At 34.4% G+C, this 21,491-nt stretch overlaps 1 protein-coding gene across 1 annotated transcript in view; it reads right to left on the bottom strand.

Moving 5' to 3' along the window:
- Positions 1-19,282, bottom strand: part of LOC138329078 (potassium voltage-gated channel subfamily A member 1-like) — a 72,205-nt gene extending 52,923 nt beyond the window's left edge. The window contains exon 1 of the mRNA XM_069275802.1: positions 15,218-19,282. Within this exon, the coding sequence (XP_069131903.1) occupies positions 16,925-18,493 (1,569 nt within the window). The 5' untranslated portion in view covers positions 18,494-19,282 and the 3' untranslated portion in view covers positions 15,218-16,924. The remainder of the gene's footprint in view (positions 1-15,217) is intronic.
- Between the last annotated feature and the right edge of the window lie 2,209 nt (positions 19,283-21,491).

Genomic DNA, 21,491 nt, shown 5'->3' with positions numbered 1-21,491 from the left:
AAATTGCAGGCTAGTAAGACAGAGATAGATTCTTTCTTAATTGATGAAAATTCAGAAGTATTATATTATAATTCTCCCATACTTGACGGGTTATCCTGTGGTGGCTAAGGAATAGATAACTGGGGTAGGGAAAAAGACAGCTCACAAATCAAATGCAAACCAGACTGCAGGCTCTAATATTCAAAAGAGAAACCAAAGTTGAAATTTGAAAGGACTGAAATCCACTTGAAATGACAAACTTCAAAAGGCAAAATACTCCAGATTCCAATTTGAATACATGACATACAATCTGTCAATAATAACCCTTCTGGCATTGAAAACTTAAAATCTGCAACCTTGAAATATATGACGGGCAAACCAGATGAAACAATTTTCCAGGAGGGTTTTGATTGGGTATAAGAAGTAATTCAATTTTGTAGTATAAAAATACATACAGTGAATTTAAATAAAAAAAATTGAAACAAAAATCTACCTTTCATGAAAATCAACTTTGTTTAGTCAGTCAAATTGTCATTGGCCTTCTGTGACCTTTTTGTACTAGTCCAACATACCAAAGTTCATATGGCCTATATTATATTGTAATCTTATAATCCCAAATGGCAGTTGCATAGAAGAAGTATAACAAATCAAAATATCAAACTTTTCAAACACTGAACAACGTAAACTGTCTATGATCAGATGCTTTTTCTGTCTGTTTCTTTTCTTGGAAAGAAAAAGTATTTGATGTAAGTTAAGACTTTGGTGTTTAATATAAAGATATGTCATCAAATAAAAGAACCTCAATTGGGCTAAATGATATTTGTGAATTAATAAACTTCCAACTATCATGCTTCTCATAGAAATTGAATTCAAATCCCATTACATGCTTTAATGAAAATGGAACACACATGTAGATGAGTTTAATCTGAATGCTTCCATTGGACTGGCGGTTAAGTTTTTAAATTTCCAAATTGGATATTCTATAGATTGCTTCTATAGCAAACTATAGAGAAATGAATTCAGGCTTGAATGCAACACTTGAAATAAATGAGATTTTGTATGAGACCAACTCCTGTAAATTGGTTTCTCTGTTGAAATGAATACACGAGAATTACTTGTTATGTATTTCTATGAGGGAAATAAGAGCAGGAAAACTTGACAAAATTATCTTTTGTGAGAAACACAAGCCAAGTCTTTAAAACTTAATTCCTTCTTTCCAATCACATGTTACATATATATTGCTATTAAAACACAAGAAGCCCACAGACAAACCAATTTATACCAAGCAATTATCACTGTATTGGCTGTTACATTAAAGCTTCCTACCCCTGCATATTGAGTACAATCAACTTAGCCCTGAAGATGTTTTCCTTTAAATGTTTAAATATTTTTCTAGGCATTTCCTGACGTGTACTAAATTATTATCTTTTTCTTCTGCTGTTTTTTTGTGTTATATAAATAGGCTAGAAGTGTCTGTAAGACATTAGTGTACCCACTTCCATATATCAAAACTGATTAGGATAAGCAAGAACAGGTAACAATATGATGCATCCCAATTTCATGAGTACCCACATCAAATATAATTTTTAGATCAATGTAAATTTATATATATATTTTTTAATTTGACAATATGTTTTCATTAACTTTAGAATTTTTCTGACCAGCTTCTACAAACAATGAAATTAAGATAAAGATTCTATTTAAGAACGTTCCCGACATTGTGAAATTTTAATCGATAATAGCATAAGAAATGATGTTACAGAAATTGTAAAATTTTTAATGATAGCATAAGAAATGATGTAACTAAAATTGTAAAATTTTAATGATAATAGCATATTGAAATTACGTTACAGACTAATGTATGAGAATGTTACACATGAGCTGCCATCTACAACCAAATCTCTCCAGCTATACGGATCTGGTTCTGGTTTATTCTGGGTTATTGGATGCTGCGGGCAATATAACCTGTCAAAAAGTATTGATTCACGCCCTAACCTACAACAGGTTAGGATCAATAATACTGTTTACACTAGACTCTGTCAATATTTTGTACATATAGAGGTTAAAATGAATAAATACAAAGGCATTAATGGCAAAACCAGAGAGAAAAAAGCAAAGGAATGGTAAGACTACTTGAGTTTAACAGACAGAGGAAGGGGTCCTATTTCTAATCTGTGACAGAATGATCCGCAAATCTAATATATATCAAATTTACTGCCACAGAACAATGCGTCTTTGGGGAAGGTACTGAGCTGAAATGAAGTGGGAATAAGAGAAATTTGACTACAAAAGTCTTGGCAACAATGAAGCAAAACAAGTAATATCTTAGAGTGATGGACATGCAAATATAATACAGTAAGTTTGATGGTCTACAAAATTATACATTTAATGTCAAAGATTCACAGTTATTTAGCCTATATAGAAATGCATAGATGACTTCATTCACAGTCTACAAAGAACATTTATACGACAATGCTCAATGCAAGTTCTGACTTAATTAAAGATTAAACGTTATTGGATATTGTTCAAATTTTTATACAGTCACTACTGTGCTTTATTTAAGTCAGCTTATTATATAAATCAGGACCTTACACTTCCTTTAGTGCTTTGTGGATTTTTTCTTCACACCAAGTGTTGGTTAACCATTAAAACTATAATTTATATGTCTCACAATCGGGCCAATTCTGCTGAAGTTTGAAAATGTAAATTAAGAATCATATAAAACATGCAAAATTTACTGATAAATTCAAGCTCCACATGGAAGCCAATGTAAGCGGACCATAAAATTGTGAATTTAAACAAATAAGGAATAGAAAGTCTCTTCCTTACAGATAGAAGTTCATATTTTACTACTTATAATATATATCATCTAATAAACATTACCAGCAAGCCACTTAATAACCACAAGATAATTACAAGTTCAATTCTGGGGTCTAGAATTGAGCTGACCTTTCATAACATTATCTCAAGAGTTTGCAGGAATTTGAAGTCTGGCTTAATTTGACCTCTAAGGTAGACAAGAATAACAACTTGACCTTGAATCTGACTTGATCTTATGAATATTGTACTTATGATCTTGCAGAATACTAAATTGGTTTGACCTTGAGATCATCAGTTTACCTCTATGGTGTCCACAATTGGTTTGACATTTTCAGTGCACAAATTAAAATTACTTACTTTGAATTTACAATAAATGGAATGGACGTTATGTTTGGTAAGTTAATGCTTGACCATTGCAACAACTACACGAAACTGACTGAATAGTGTGTGTAGGATTTGTGATGATATCAGCGTTGCACAAGGTAAGTTTAAATTCACCACCAGTAGCCTTCTGAAACTCCAGAACCAACCAATAATCAAATACAAAGCTCATAGAATATAATACCAGACTTTCACTACCTCTTGATGCCAGGAAAATGTCAGACTGAAAGTAGGAGTGCCATCCCGCTACAGAAAATCAATCTTCTCCTTACCTAGTGTCTATAAGGTATACTGTCTATAAATATGGCCGACGTTATACAAACCACCAACAAAAACTCCATAAATAGAACTCTGCCTTCATGGGACTCAGTTCAGATGAAGTTTGCCATGAATTATGACCAAACAAATTTCTGATGAGCTATATGACATAAGTATGAACTATATGAAGTAACAAGAGCTGTTACAGCTGATACAGTTTCTCATACCATTAAGTATTATTTGTAAATTTGTGTTGTATCCTTTGAAAATAGTCATGTAAATGATGCAGCAACACAACGCCTGATTAAAAGCTTACTGATCAAATGGTCACATGTCTATAAACCATTAAGAGCAATCTCATGTTGGCCTTCGACCTTTGTTTTAAGCATTGACGAATGACCTTGACATGACCTGTCTGTGTATATGAAGAAGCCTGAATGATCTAACCTAATGGTCAGTCCTCCCTAAGAACAATCAGGTTAATTCCTATCCATGTCGATAGGTATGTTAGATTGTCCCTATACACCTATCCCCATGATTAAATCCTGGAGGACATCACAGATACATTAATACAATTGTCATGTGGAAATCTGAGGTTAAGCTTAAGTAGCTGTCAGCAATAGGATATGTCTGAATTCATTCATATAGGTATTGATTCATATCTGACCTCTATTGCAGCTGATTCAGTGGAAGCAGAGAATTGACATTCAATAATATGGTAATGAAACCATTTGTAGAATTCAAATCTCATTGCTGAGTCTAGAGCACCATCAGAAATTTAATGTACTGATGAATTGTAATTTATGCAACACTCATGAAAATCAAGCATTCATAATCAATTCAATATCATCAAATGCAGTAACTTTTTTTGCTTGACTTGCAATGTCATTTGATATTGCTACATTACATTTAATCATCTTTAAGCATTTTCAACAATAACATCATAGTGTTTAAAATACAAACTGCTTTTGAACACTTATATTTTAACAGGCAATATCAACGGTTGAACCACTTCTTATCTTGAATTTTGGTGCAAATATTAAAAGGAAAATTACAAATGTATTGCCTATGCACATTGCAAGACATAGGAAATGGCAAGTTCAATAAACAGAACCTTTGACCTTTGACCTCTATACTCTAACTCTAATTGTTCATTGGGAATGTCACTTTCTTCATCCCCTGTCATCCTAAAGTCCTTTACAACATGGACACACTACCAGCATAATTGATCTTGAATGTAAGTTAATACTTGGATTCAAAATGTAAAAGAGGGACTATATTTAAACCTGGACGTCTGGACTTTATGCCTCTATAACTGATTCACCTCAAGGGCCAATAGATTTAAGCCTTTTTCAATTTTGTCATTAAGTGAACACAACTCCTTTCCAAAGCAAAAGTTTTATGAATAGTGATAGTGAATACTATTTAACATACTGGTTGATCCTTATTCATACTTCACCTGATAAAATTTGGGTACCGTATAATTAAATCTTCTAGGTATTTAATTGACAATAACAACATTTTCATGAGATGCAAATTGTAATGATTGACTCTCACTTGAATTCATAAATCATAAACATGGAATTGAGGCATATAACTTTACATTTTGTCCAACAATGTGAGGGATTTGTGGTAAAAATGGACAGAATGTGATTTTACCCAGCCCAGCTGATACAATAATGATTGGGAGTACCAGTTCTGGTAGATTACACTTCACTGGGCAGTACACAGCGTTAACATACCTATATAGGTACAGTAAATACCCTACAGTTCTGATAGGAAAGTTCTGATAGAAAATCAGAGGAGGTGGAGAAAAACCACCCACCAATATTGAGACAAAAGTTATAATCTATCTGAAGTTATTGTCAGGGTCATGACCAGATAGGCATTGTACAAAGCAAATAATATTAACATAATATCTCTGCAAAATTCATACACTACAATTTCTAAATTAGTCCTTGCAAACTTTAATAAGTACCCTTCAATTAATGAATCATGTATAACAGAAAGTTTAGGAAATTGCTTTCATATATGAAGATTATTCATTGTAGTCGTCAATGGAATACAAGAGTGTTAACAATGGATAACCACTGTGAATAAGAATGTGGGTATTTTAGTATTGTTTCCAACCATTAAATCGCTCATCCAGGAATGAAAAAATAATCTTCTGATTTATTCTCCTCACAATTGTGGCACATTTACTACATGATGCGCCGCTGATCAGTGAAGCTACATTCAAATGGCAATATGTATATGTCTATCTGTTCTATCTTATCAGGGGCAGACATATCATAACAAACTACCTACAGTATAATAATATACCATCCAGTGTGGACAGGTAGACACTCAAACACTACACAACCAAGGAAAACCGTATAGGTCTGTAACTCAACATATCCCAAAGTCTCAATGATTCCAATTTCTCAAGACTTTCCCCAAGGAATATACACTAAAATAGAATAAAGACCATTCCTAGAAGCGTAGATTGTGTGCGTGGGAATGACACACCTATAGGGTACAATGTGAGGCTTTTACACTCACTAATCTCCATTAGTGTATCTTTAGGAGTTTTCAGTAAAAGGAATGATCTTGCTGGGAACACACCGAGAAATGCTGATAACAACGGGGTTTTTCCCCCAAAGAGCAAGTCAAGATACATAGATATTTGAGTACAGAATCTCAATTTGTCAGAACATCTTGTTGGATTTCACAAGCAAACAAATTGATCTGGTGATAATTCTATTTATAGACGATGAGGTGTGGCTCCTTTGTAGCACTTCTAACCGCCAATATAAAATCAAACACTGCACAGCTTCTGATTACATATACCTGAATTCATTAAGGTTAAAATTCTTTCCCATTTCAAACCCTAAGTAAAAGCAGAAATACAAAATTTAAATAAGATGCACATGGTTATATCAATTAAATGGGATATTTGGAATCTAATTAAGTGTGTTAAATTGTTATTGCATAAGTTTTAACAAGCTTGAGTTTTGAATTAGGAAGTGAATGTAGTCCTCAACGAAATATAAGTTCTGAATCCAAATTCATTGTTTCTAAAATAATTTGTTTTGATCAAACAGAAACCATGTTCTGACAAACACGACAGATCCGACAATGTCTCCATTCACTAGATTGTACCAACATTTACTTTGATGGTCTCTTCCTGCAAATTCTCTTTAGAAAACTTTATTTCATGCCAAAATTATCAATTTGTTTAAAATTATTCTACACACACTTAAAGTCTTTACATGTCCTATCACTTAATTTCAACCATTCTTTTATAGAACTACAATATCTACAAGACAAAGCGTCAACTACCATCTAGATTCCTTGCATATCATTTATTATATATATACACAACTCGTCTTAAGAAATTGCATTATAAACACTGGTTAATCTGGTCCGACACTTCAACAGATCTGATCATGTCTATTGTCTGGAGCCCAGAAACTTGTCCATAGCCTTCGGGGGTCTACAGTCAGGAAATGGACAATTTTCCACAAAGCTGAGTAGGATTGAGCAATAGAGAGAATTACACAAATGATTCATAGCCTTGTGACTGTCACGTCTGGTGTCAGGATCTGAAGTTTGAACACACATTTACAGACTTGGGGAGTTTTTAGGTCTTGAATCTGAAGCAGAAAAACTTCTTGATTTCTACAGCCCAGTGAGTTCTCAAGAGATTTTTTTGGGAATCCCCTGCAATTTCTTTTGTTTTTCACATCTGAGACTCGGAAAACCTTATAATGTAAGGGAAAACCTTTAGTTTTGTTGACATGTTTTATCAAATGTTCATGTACATAACCCTTTTAAGATCATATAACATTGCCATTGTTAAATAAGTAAACTAATTCTATATACTTTTATTGTGCAAAAAAAGTTGATTGTGAAATGCTTACAAAATAAAAGAGTTGAATATCGGAATTTGATTTAATACTGTCAAACTGCATGGTCTTGTCAACACATCTGCATAAAGACCACCTGCTTAAAACAATCATTATTTTGAAATCCCAAATGCCTAATTCTAATTTGACCTGTGTTTAAAGACCACTAAAATGGCAACAAAGACAAATTTGTCTTTGTCCTTTGGATGGTCTTTATAGACAGGTTTGACAGTAATAATGATAGAGGAAGTTAGAATAGGGCTAGTGCACCCTCCGGCCCTCCCCAGTGTGTCACCCAGTATAATCAGCCATCAGGCTTGGCGCAGCTCATACTTTGTATATCTGTTGGTTTACTTCAATCTGCACCTTGAGGATTGTGCCCACCATTAACCAGACTTACTCAGGTGTAAGTCCCAAGTGAGTGTTCATTATCGACAGTAATTAACAGCTCCCTCCAACATGTGGATTAACAAGGCGATAGAACGGACCCTTGGGTCAGTGCACTGATCATATGATATAACAATGTTGTAGAGATATTACTGATTTTGGTGCATCACAAAGGATGTTGATAATAATTACAATAATGATTCACTGTTCTGTATTCTATATCTCTCTCAAAATTGGCAAGGTTCATGATGTACTCAGATCATCTTAGGGGAAGAAAATAATTTTATTTTTTTGATTTATTTCATAATAAAAGGATAATTCTTGGAGAGAATAACATGTGTAATAAATTTTTATGCAAACCTTCACATGACACTAACTGAATATAAGCTTCAACAACGGGAAATACCATGATTAGTCTTCCTTCTATAAGACGGTGGTCTGTGTATTTGCGCTTTTTCATAGTTGTAAAAAGTTGTGGGAACCTATCGCAAAATAATTTGACACATGACACTAACTGAATATAAGCTAGAATATTGTAATGTACAGTTAGTAGAATGTAAATTCTGTTAGCTGCAACTGTTATGGAAAATGCTCCAATAGACTCTTTCCTTGAACATTTGATCAGGATTTCAAACTAATTGTTTGTGAATTCAAGGTCAGACTGCAGGTGTGCACCGTACCTACTGTTTAGCAGGCTAACATAACAATGAAGAGGCTTATTGTTGCAATTTCTTTTCTGGTAGAATCAGGGAAGTATTTTAGAACCTTCATACTTAATTATGCATCATTTTCTTTCTTTTAACCACGTATATCTACCACTCATAATGTAACTTAAATCAGCTGGATACATTAATATTGAAGCAATTGCAATTAAAGTACCTTCGAACATGCAAATGGTATTTCAAGTCAAATGGACTAACTCTTTTCACTGCTAACATGACATATTTTGACTATGAATTCATGATCTGAAATTGCATTATTACACACAAATTTCTGTGATGTGTAAAAATAATTGGTACCAGGTAGAATATTCTTGGTCAGGTATATACATAGCATTGTAATGAGTAGTGTAAAATTCAATTATATGTCCACTGTGGCTTAACAGGCAGAATAACATGCGAGTTTATCCTATCATTACAAGAATAATATGGTACATATATCATGTATATTGGTAGGCAAGCCAGAGATAATATAGAAGTTTGTGGACGGGGGTGTATTATGGAATCTAGGCTAAAGAGACCCCATGTGTTGATGATGACCATTACAAAAGGTCAAGAACTCGGTACTATCTGTTCCTTAATGAACAGGGAAGGTCAAGAATCCCAGTACTATCATCAGCCAGTATGATCACATTTCACCAGACTGCAGTTTGATGATAAGGTAGATCCTGGTACCACTAATAAGAAATCTCACTGACCATTGCTAGGAACCTTCCAACGATTTCAAATGCTGCTGCTAGAACTATTTTACTTTCAAATAAAACAGTTGCAGCTAAATATAAAACTTCAAAGTGCCAGGATCTAGATCTAGATCTTGGTAAATAATATCCCTGCAACCTAAAATATGACTCATTATTTTAGTGAACCTGTTTAAACTTCGGTATATACGGTAAACTCATTATTTTCTTAAAATAAGGAAACATTCCTGTTAATTTTCAATCAGAAATTGTTTTTGTTAACAATACCTGGCTGAAAAAAACATCTTGAATGTTTTGTACCATACAGACTAAGAACAATCTCATGCCGTTTTAGCATTTAACAAACACATTAAAACCTCTCTGACGTCATTTAAACTAAAATTAAACACTGACAAATCATGATTGATCATACATACGCAGAGCATTTTCATATGAATGCTTTTCGTCTTCAATTATTTAAACAGCTATTATTTATACAATTGGCTGACTTTAAAAAAGTCATTCTGTATGTTAATGTATCTTTTCCTTTAGCCTCACCTTGAAGCAGGCTATTTTGGTATTTGTACTTTGATACAGGAGTCGTCGACATTCAATATAACACATGTCTATTTATAAACAGCTATAGAAGATATCCACAGAAACACAATAGGTTTGAACTCTACAATTCATCTGAGACTTACTAATCATATTTAGCCAATAAATGCTATATTTATATTCCGAAAAAAAAATGCATGTGCGTCATTGTAAAATTGCGATTGAGGAATACGTCTCTAATTTTCTGCATGTTGATCCCTCTTAATGATGTTTTCTATCATTAGATGTAATCCAATAGGTCTGTCCATTCAAATCAAACAAGAAACGTCAAGTTAAGCTAGCCTGATCGATGGGAACATCAGTTCAATTATTTGTTCAAGAGTGATTTATCATATCAAAAATTGACAAACAAATTCATATTCATCAATATACTTGGTTTTTTTCCCCTAATGGATTATGATTTTGTTTTCAATAAATGTACTTACAGTATCTAATATCACTTTAAGAAATTGATACATTATATATATACCTTCATGAGTATCTGTGGAGTATACTTTATTAACAGTCTCCTTGATGATAAGTTAAATTATTGATAATGCCTTCCCCTACTCAAGATTTAATACTTGATTTCTTCAGCTATCCTAATGACATTTAACTTTAAATCTTATCTATATAAGTAAGGATTAAAGTTACTAATAAACCTTCAGAAAACACAATAGATTATATTATATATAGTACATAGCAGTACACAAACTTTAAATTAGTCTTTGAGGTGTTGGGTAACACACAATTTGAAGGATAATTCTGATTTTGCTTGGTTTTACATGGGGTACATATGAACGGTGAATTGAGCACTGGAAGTCACTAACAATGGATTGAAGAGTGCCTGAGCCTGTTTTTCATTGAGTTTAGTTTAAATGGCAAGTTTGTTTGCACAATGAAGTACTGATTTAGGTCAAATTCCTCATAATTTGTAAGGAAACGAACTAAGAGCAATGTTATTTGACAAACAACATCAAAGGTCTATAAAAACAAACCGGTCAGATGAGAAACAGTTAGAAAAAAATGAACCAGTTAAATACGAAACGAATGGCCGGAGATGAGATGACGTTTAAAGTTATATACATTGTATTTAAAATAGCGGACCTTAATTACTTAACAGCATCAATAAGATAAACATAATGATAAATTACTAGTCAACAAAAACTTCTATAGTTTTTCCTTAAAACATCAAAGATATAAACCAATTATTCTATTGGGAGAATGTAGTCTAATTAAGGTAGTATATTAGTAGAGTTAGTGGAACTAGTGACTTCAACACATATAGTTCTATCTTATTGAAGCATACTTTCAAAGACACTCTAGCTGTACAAACAATTATACACCCAACCACATTTAACAATGGGCACAGTCCTTATGTAATTTCTTGAATGCAGAAATAAATCAAAATAACTCTAAAAACAAAATTAAGACAAAGCATTGACCATTTCATGACAGGAGCTTACAGTGAAGATCAAAGAACCGTATCACAAACTGTGATCATATGTGATATTTCGGAATAATTCAACTTAAGAAGCTGGATTGAATTTAGTCATTTCCAAATCTGTATCATTACTAGGGAAGAATGATGTGAAATATTAGATAATCTTTAATTCTAACGAAGAGATATATGTTAGATAAATCACTCGTTTAGAGGTCAGATATGATATGGACTGGTAACTGACAGAGGAATGTGTATTGCAGTAGCATTATAGTGAGACCTAACCACAATACATGGTTTCCACATGGTATCTCACTTCATCAGCACCTATATATATATATATACCTCGTCAGGCCAGACTAGGCCACTTATATTGTTTTCAGTCAACAACCTCTCCTTATAATAAATATAGAAGTTGTCTTAATAATACTCATTACCATCTAGTATTCTGAGGGAGAACTCTGACTAGCACATATCCATATAGCCTCATCTCCATCTATCTAATTCAAATTACAGAAAATAATCAAATGTTGTTCCAGCTTCAAGATGATCAAACCTTTGAATCCCTAATCACTTTCAGCAATTACAATATTTTAGACTCTACAAGACCTTTCTGAACTCGAAAGAATTTTCTTCTTATCAAAATCTCACTTTTTATGCATAGGAACACATCATTGAAGATTCCTATTACTATCAAAAATAAATCAAAATATCCTTGAGCAATCACAGTATATCTTGAATATTGGTTGATATTTTCAAAGAGTACAATTAACTCTTTGAAGCTATAAATAGACTGATTATTAAAATTTTAGACTCTATTATGTTTGTGTCACTGTACACATGGTCACTATGGAAACAAAGTTGTATATTCCTTGGCCTTTAAAAGGGTATCAATAGACCAAGTGCTTTGGTTATGTGTCATTGCATGTAGAGAAAAGAAACACATTTATCAATGTGTTTGGCCTAAACTACATATGTTGGTATTTGTTAGGCAATACATATATATATATAAGCTACATAATAAGTTGCTTAATTGTTTACATCAGTTTTGGGTCAAAGCAAACAGAACTATATATAATGTAACATATAATGGTCACAAATATTTCTAGCATTAATTTTACCAATATTCATTAGTTTTAAAGCCAAACATTTTTTGGACTACCATTCTAAACAATAATGCCTTGATCAGATAGAACTTCTGAAGGATGATTGAGACAATTGAGGTTTAATAAGGTTACGTTTTCCTGCAATAATATTAAAGCGAACAGTTGGGCAAGGATGGCTAAAGTCTGTAAAAATGGTGTGAATGTATCCAGTATTATTTCTTATGAAATGGAAAAATAAAATCTCTCGTCAAAATCTGTCTGCGTACGAAGAAATTGATTTAAAGTTTGGGAATTCTAAAAAGTCCTCCCGGCTCACTATGTCCATAGTTACATTTCCACGCAGCCTCGCTTTCAATGCTTTCAACTTTTCTTTACTTTAATGGTCAGAATTGGGAAACTAAGCAGAACTTGACCGTTGTATTAATATGTGAGAACTTTTGGAAGGCCAATGAACGCATTTAGACTGGTTTTCTTTGCCCGACTATTCACTTTAAAGTTATATACATATATAAATATCACACTTGAGCTCAAGGTTACATTTTTCTGCAATGATATTTAAGTTGAATTGCACTGTATTCAATAGCGAAGCAAAGGCATAATTTTTTTTAAAATAAAACACATAGATACATATTCTTCAGCTTGGGTTTATTTATTGGCAATCAGAATTTGAAAACAATTTCCAGACTATCTTGGTATTATGTAGAGAAACTAAAAGCTGTGACTTAATAATACCCCAGTCCGGTACAAAATGAGCACAGAATGAACTCTTAATGGCATTGTCATGTATTGGGGTCGCCAATCGCCATACAAGCTTGTTATGTATTACAAGTTCTATGTTACACAACAAACTGTAAAATATTCATGACAGGTTTATCCTACTTCAATAGCCACTCGGTCCTAACTGACCAGTACTTAAATAGTATAGCTACTGATCAGTTCTGGCTAACCAATACTTGTTTGATCATTCACATTTTGTTGTTTTCCCAACAGCTCATATAAGAAAGAAAACACCCAGACAATTCTACAAGAATTCTACACAAATGATTGGATTAACTCTTATGCTATAAAATACCTTTTCCTCTGTCATTTACACTTGTTCAACTCTATCAACGTCATTAGTCCCTTAAAACTTGTTAATTACCAACGACTGTTCATGGAGGCAAGGGTCACATGGGTAATTTCGGTGCTTAATTTAGACATTGTACTCTTGATCTTGTCTCAGTATGCAGATGAAACAATTAAATCAAAATATACTTAATGAAATTAAGTTGATATTAAGCCTTGTATTCAAACTCGAACCTAACCATGCTTTTCTACAATGGACAGGTCTCTAGCTATTCTTTTCTTAAGCCGACCTGTACAAAATCTCCACAAATATTAACACATGGGGTCTTACCAAAAGATTTACTTTCAAATTGATTACCCTGTATTATCATACTATTATATGTATATAATTCATTTGAATGCCACATGGGCTATACATAAGAGTATTTATAGTATGCATTTAAGAAAGTCTGTTGTTCATAAATAGCCATGTCCTGTGAATTGTACTGCTCAATAGGTCTATTTACCCAGTGTTTCATCTGCGGATCCAGACTTTCATTGTTCAAAAAATACAATGTTGTTTCAATTCACCTTTGTTGTGGACTTAAAATGAAACATAACTCTATGAGATTGTGTACTTCTGATGTGCTTCATGGTACAATAAATGCTGTTTTACATTTATGAATAAAATTGAATCACGTTTTGGTTCTTGGTGCCAGGTTTTGTAGATCATTGTCAATGACAGTTTCTCTAATAAAGTATATGTTTGCTCCATTATTATGCAATGCAACATTCTAAAAGATACATGAAAAGGACTAAAAAATGTTGCAGAGTTTTATATTTTGGATTGTGTGGATATCTATCATGCAAGACACAGATCAGATTGGTCTTCTTATTGATCTTGAACATTCTTAATCTCCGATTCAGCATCAATTACAATGATTTCCATTAGGAAATACAAACTATATAAAACTCAATTATTTGTAAACAGAGATAAAATGAAACAATACTGGTTAATGCAGATCTATTTTTAACCTCATTACCCTCTGCTAATTGTGCATAGCCTGCTGTAGTCAATTGCCACTCAAAATTTTACACACTATGTTGTCTGAGTTCAGCTGATTCTTCAAATGAGCACACTTGCTTTATATGTGTCAACGTCTACAAGACCCCAAAGACAGCTTGCCTTGGTGGATCAGTTTTCCTTTTGAATTCTTATATTCAGTTTTGAAAGAATGTACCTATCATAAGCTTTCAACAGCCAGAAAGCTACAGTCACAGCCAACTTGAGCCCTTGAGGTTAAATATAGTTTCTATACATCAACAGTCAGCAAAATGTTATATATATATATATATAACAGTATACTTCACAGTACAGCTAATAACCATTCGTTATAATACACAAACTGGTAACAATAAAATGATTCCATGAAAAAAATATTACATCAATGAATGAATAAATGTAATCAAATGAAATGTTAAAAATAAAATTGCTATAAATAAATCATACAAAGAGAAATGCACAGGAAGAACCTAAGGTTGAATTATCAACATATTATTTTCCTTTCTTTTAAAATTCAGTTATTAAAATGAAACCATTATGCAATCAATGGTTACTCTTTTGGCATTCACATTTTTAAAATTCACTTTTTTGACATTCACTATGAATAACAATGCTTAGGGTTCAAATTTTACAACAATGTTGGAAAGGTATCATGTGCACTTAAAACAGTTCAGGTCCCCAACGCTGGAAACAATTATAAATTAAACTTCAGTCAAAAACAAACTAGCTTTGGTCAGAATCTTGACCAAAGTTATGAAATGAAATCGCTTAAGTCATGAGTGCTCATGCATATGTTGTTTCCAAAAATAAGGGACTAAACTGTTTAACAGTAATTACCAAATTTAAGTAAAAGGTACTCACCCTTTGATGGAGAGATGGTGTTATTTCCGTAAGTGCGAAGATCTTGTTGCCACCTTTGCATTCTTGTTGATAGCCAGTTGTACTTCCATGTTGTGTATGTCTTTGCAGTAAATGGGAGTTAAAACTTTGTTTGAAATATACTGATGAGCCACTAACAAACTGACTGATTCTTTGAAGAAAAAAAAATGTGGGGAAAAAGTCTTGAAACATATTTTGTCTGTAGTGCAGACAAATGAACGATTATCAATAATGCATTAAGATACCAAAATTAAGAAAAAAAACTGCATAGATTTAATAGTGCATCAATTTCCACTATCCTTGTAAGTGCAACAAGACGCTAATATATATATATATATATATATGGTACAATTGTTTTTGATGGTTCCCCCCAATATTCATAAAAGTATATATATATATATATATCATATATCGAATTAACTGTTGTTGCAGTTTTTCACATCTATATACAACTAACTGATATATCAAATGTAATATTACATTTTCATTAACTCTTCGATTGGGAAGCACGATTCTTCAGCACTCTCTGGTTAGAATAGTATACAAATCCGAACGTGAATCTCTGATCTTTTGACAGGTATATTTCAACAGGTCAAAACACTCCCTTCCTGATTTACGTTTTGGAAAGTTGATGTCTCAATCTCAGCGCACTTTCTCAGATTTGAATCTAATTCGTGGTTTTGAATAATCCATATAACTATAATCCAAAATGATACAGCAACTTTCAAAATGTAAACAATGAAATCGCGACATTAAAATTTTACTTGGAGTCAATACGGTACATCGGATATCACACGGGAAAGATGGTTGGCAAGTGTTCAAATAAAAGAACAATAGTTCTGATCGCGGGCTAGGATATCCACATGGAAATGATAATGAGTAATGAGTACTAATTAATATCACGTTGGAGAATATTACAATAAAAAATCACTGTATCTTGGTTGCAGGCTTGTAGAGCTCATACATAATATATTGTTCCACCAAAGGATAGGATGCATCTCCTTAGGAGGTCATTTGCAATTGTTAATGGTGTTGCAAGTTCCACACATTTTTACGTATGTAGTAACCTCTGGGTAGGAGAGAGGAGTTTGTTTCCCTCGGTAGTAGTGTCATAAGTACATCCTTCACCTCAATGGAACAGAGGGAGGGGTTTAGGAATGGTAACAGTTTGGTTATTTGTTCATGGTGAATCGCAAGTCAAATGATGACCACAGTTCAACAACGTAGCATTCATGGATCTTTCCACATTAAAGCGTCTCCATGACAACGTTCTCACATGTATTGGTAATGTCCATATGATAAGCTGTCACACCTCCGTTAAAACGTCGTAAAGGGTACCGATCGGAACGAATACATTTTGGTCAAATGTCTACATCAAAACATTGTGTGATATGGATTCAGATTTTTTGATGGTGTTTCTAATTATTTGCCTGTTCAATAATTTTACCGATTCAATGACCGAATACTTCAAATGGTGATTAGTTCTTTTCCATTCTTACTACCTTAAAGTCAAATGTTTCACACTGTTGATGTTTTGGAATCAGCACATAGTAACTTCACTTATAGTTAGTGAAGTTAGGAGGGAGACCATGTAACTAATGTATGTTCCGTTCACACCCCAATGTTCACCATGCATTCATTTAACGGTGCTTCATTTTCGTCACAATGTCCGAAATGTCTAGGCTTTAGTCAAACATCAGTTTCAATACTAAGGTTGTTTATACTGGAAGGATTGTTCACTTTACTTGTATGGTTTTCTTTTGTTCGGTCGTTGCTAAGGTTGAAGCTACTGCCTTCTTCCATTTCCATCATATTGTCTGACCCACTATAATTAGAAGCCAGCGAATTCTTCTTACTGTTAGAAAAGTTTGGACAGGATTGTACATGATGGTACGAGGATTTATCGTCTCCTTCTGTTTCTCTGTGATAAAAGTAATTAAAGTTGGACACAATAACAGGCACTGGCAATGCAATGGTCAACACACCGGCGATGGCACACAATGAACCCACAAGCTTACCCCACACTCCTATAGGCCGCATGTCACCATATCCAACTGTTGTCATAGTGACAACAGCCCACCAGAACGCATCTGGTATACTTCGAAAATGAGTATGTTCTGCATCGGCTTCAGCAAAGTATACTGCACTTGAGAACAAAATAACACCAATAAAAAGGAAGAAAATGAGCAGTCCAAGTTCTCTCATACTGGCCTTTAATGTCTGTCCCAGGATTTGAAGACCTTTAGAATGCCTTGATAATTTAAATATTCTGAAAACCCTAACTAACCTTATGACCCTCAATATGGCTAACGACATTGCCTGGTTATTGCTTTTGCTCTCATCTGCGATCACGGTACCAAGCGTAATAAAGTATGGAATGATTGCCACGATATCAATGAAATTCATAATATTTTTGAAGAAACACAGCTTGTTGGGACAGGAAGCATAACGTACAAGCAATTCAAACGTGAACCATATAATACAACATGTCTCTATGATGAAGAATGGCTCATTGAATTTGGGAATATCATCTTCCTCTATCTTTTCTGAGGTATTTGATCCTGCTGTTTGGTTAACTAACCTGTAATGTTTGAATTCTGGTAATGTTTCTAAGCAAAAGATCACAATCGATAATAGGATCACTAGTACTGAAAAGATTGCTATCAATCGGGCTGCAGTTGAGCTTTCTGGGTACTCAAATAGAAGCCATACCCGTCTTTGGAATTCATTCTGAGGTAAAGGTCTCTCTTCCTCCTTAATAAATCCTTCATCTTCCCTGAATTTTTCAATTGCATTATCACCAAGTTCATAAAATTTCATTTCCTCCGAAAAGACATCCAAAGGAACATTGACGGGCCTTCGAAGCCTTCCCCCACTTTGGTAGTAGTAGAGAATGGCATCAAAACAAGGCCGATTCCTATCGAAAAAGTACTCATTTCGAAGCGGATCATAGTAACGGTTTCTTTTTTGTGGGTTACCTAGTAATGTCTCTGGAAACTGGTTGAGTGTTTTCAGCTGAGTTTCAAACCGCAGACCACTGACGTTAATCACCACTCGTTCACAGCACTCATAATCACTGCCGTGTCCTTGTGGACCCATACCGTCGTCATCATCAGAAGGCTTTGGAAAGGACCTGGAATTTTGAACACAATCATGATTGTTTTTCGACAAAAGTGGTCGTTGGGAACTGTGTATAACATTATAACTAGGTGGGCCTCCATTGCCATGAGAATCAAAACCTACCATAGCAGCCTCCATGACGATATATTTTTAAGTTTTTTTTTGTTTTTTTTTTCCAAAATCCTTCACAAAAAGTTTTGAAAAGTGTCACAGTTCAGAGTTTTTCGAAGTTTGTAAAGTTAAACTTGAAATTACATGCTTGGTTTTCTCTGTTCATTCATTGTTAATGATGTTAATTTGAATGACAAAGCCACTCAACTTTAACAACTGATACTGAAATGCCAAACTCCATAACATTGAATGAACATATTACTCAGTCTAAAGTATTTGCCAAAATGTTCTAATAAGCTGGCCGATCAAAATTAATCTTGATCGCAAATACTATTGAAATTCGCCGGTGAAAACGAAACTCAAACCAAGCATGTCAATCGATCTAACGGTAGATCATCCCTCCGGGCTTCCGTTATAAACATTAATTCCAATCCAGAAGAATTAAAGAAAAAAGGTGAAGTTCATCAAACTTTGCAACGATCAGTTATGCCTGTCGTCATACAATACATGGCTATGGTAGATACTAGTCCTGCAGGCAGTAAGGATAGCACAATAGTGTTATTTCTGTACACAAGTCTAAATGTCAGCTTCGTCTGCAAACACGATATACTCTGTCTTGATAATCGAGGGGGTTTTCCGTTACATCCCAATCAGTAGCGGTGACTGTTATGCCTTTTCTACATGCATGGAGGTAGTAGGTTTGGATACGCATGCTAATACTCAATCACAATTAACAACAAACCGTAATTCATGCAAAGTTTTCGCCCACTACCTCCGTTCTGTTGTTTACTCTAGGTTGACACGAATCTTGATAATTCATGCACATGTGTGCTACTACTGTCAAATCGATCGACCAATGAAATGTCGTGTTACAGCGAAGCTTGGAGATCTACCGACAGACGAAAATAACTTCTAACAGGTGCCTCCAGTTCAAGCTAAATTATGCTCAGTACATGAATATTTATATGGCTATCCTACTTTTTGTTTCTGATTATATAGCACACGATTCATTGAGTGTAAAATACAAATAACATTGGATTAAAATATATTTATCAGATCAGTGTTTGAGAAATTATTTACTGCGGATGGAGGCTTACCACGTTCCCAGAGGTACGTCATCAAATGCTTAGACAATTTAAACGTAGCGCAGACGTTGTGTGTACTGTTTTTCGGGGAGAAGGTAAAAAACATGTGCAGCACAAAACCCGGTGAGATGCGTGGAAATTAATTGATTGTGAGGGTCGATAAAGGAAACAAGAATTGAAAAACAGTAACAACTAAAAAGAAGCAAAGCATCTCAGAAAAATGACTGCATTTTTGCCACCAAATCTACTCGCACTTTTCGCCGCGAGAGATCCCATAACATATCTACCACCGGCTGACAAACAAAGCCATGAGAAGAGAAGGGTGCCTTATGGCGGAGTGGCAGTATTTCTTAACGAGTTTGAGGTAAATTTACATTGATATATTTTACATTTATAGTTATAGCATGAAATATTGGCTATGTAAGTTATCAATTTTACAGAAATGGTTGTCAAAGATGAACAATGCTACACTTACAGTGTTTCCAAAATGGCGGACACCAGGGTTGCCATAATAATTTCAGCATGTGATCGTATGCCAACTCTGGTAGCAAAATACCGAGAAAAATAATCCTCGATAGAAAACACAAAATTGCAATCAGCTCACGTCATTTTAGTGCACAGCTTTTGTTAAAACCAGCAGCAACAGTGGTGACACACAACCAGTGATGGATACCATCGCTACTCTGTCCTCTTACATTTCCAACAGAGATTGAACGAGATACATCTCTCCGCATCGACTCGCTAGTACACCAATGCACACCAGAAAAATCGGTAATGGTACACTCCGCTCACATCGTTAATGTTTACATTCTCTTTGGTATCTGTGAATGATAATCTAAGAATGGGAGTCGCCTCTTGTCACTAATTGCAAGCCTCTGCTATTGGGCTGAGCTGATGCCTGTATGTATAAATAATTCACACATTCCTCCTGCTAGCTTAGCATAATTTAATTGAACCTTTCCACCTTTGGAGAAATTCTGATTGATCTCTCCTTCACATAACAATAATCCCAGGTGTTTTTTAGCTGGTACCACTCTACAAGCTCTAGCGATAAAGTGGAACGTTCATAAAGACTATAGAATAGTGGTTTCTGTGTGTTATATGTAGTGGCAAATTTGTTTTAACTGGAACAGTTACATGTACACACAAGTAACAGAGAAAGAGCCCAAAATCAATGGTACAACCTGCAATGCGCAATTACCACCTCCAAATGGAGGTACTCGGCGTGACACACTAACGGCTCTAAAATTGATTTCTCAATGCATATGATGTTTGCTCTTCCATTTATAACAATAGGTACAGTTATTTAAGACATTCGGTACTGTTGCAATTACCAAGGGGCTGGAACACATGCTAAAAAATGAAGCGGAGCTGGAGGGATGGGATTTTTTGGTCGCTGGTAAAAGTCATAGTGTAGAAACCAAAGCATGTTATTGATCTGTTCTGCCAGAAAAGAAAACAGCTTACAGTGCATAGATTAACACACTAATTACTTGTATTAGGTGTAAGGATTGAGATTGAACGCAACATGAAGGCAAATAAAACGAGTAGGGTTTGGCACTTACCGTGGATAGGGTTGTTGGTCGAGTAGTGGTGTGGTCGTGTCGTCTTTGGAGTCCAGACAGTCATCATTATTTAGGTGACAATTTTTGTTGGCAATGTCCTGTGTAATGCCGACCACTATTATTGCGTCACATTTTCCATTGTTGCCTCCACCTGTACTAATAGTGTCATTATACGAAGGCGGGTTTGAGTCAGGCGATGAAACTGGTGGAGAGGTTGACGCGTCTTGTCTTTGGGACTGTTGTTGTTGATCTTTACACGTTTGTTTTTCAGTTGATTTTTGTTGCATTTTGAAAATATTTGGAAGACATGTTGATTTACTACTATCCTCGCCACCTCCGCCTCGAGATGAATCAGAAACGGAACTCGACCTTCCA

Source organism: Argopecten irradians, chromosome 8, assembly GCF_041381155.1.
Source record: "Argopecten irradians isolate NY chromosome 8, Ai_NY, whole genome shotgun sequence".
NCBI lineage: Eukaryota > Metazoa > Mollusca > Bivalvia > Pectinida > Pectinidae > Argopecten > Argopecten irradians.
Note: the sequence above shows the minus strand (reverse complement) of the source record. Positions and strands in the feature narration are given on the sequence as shown.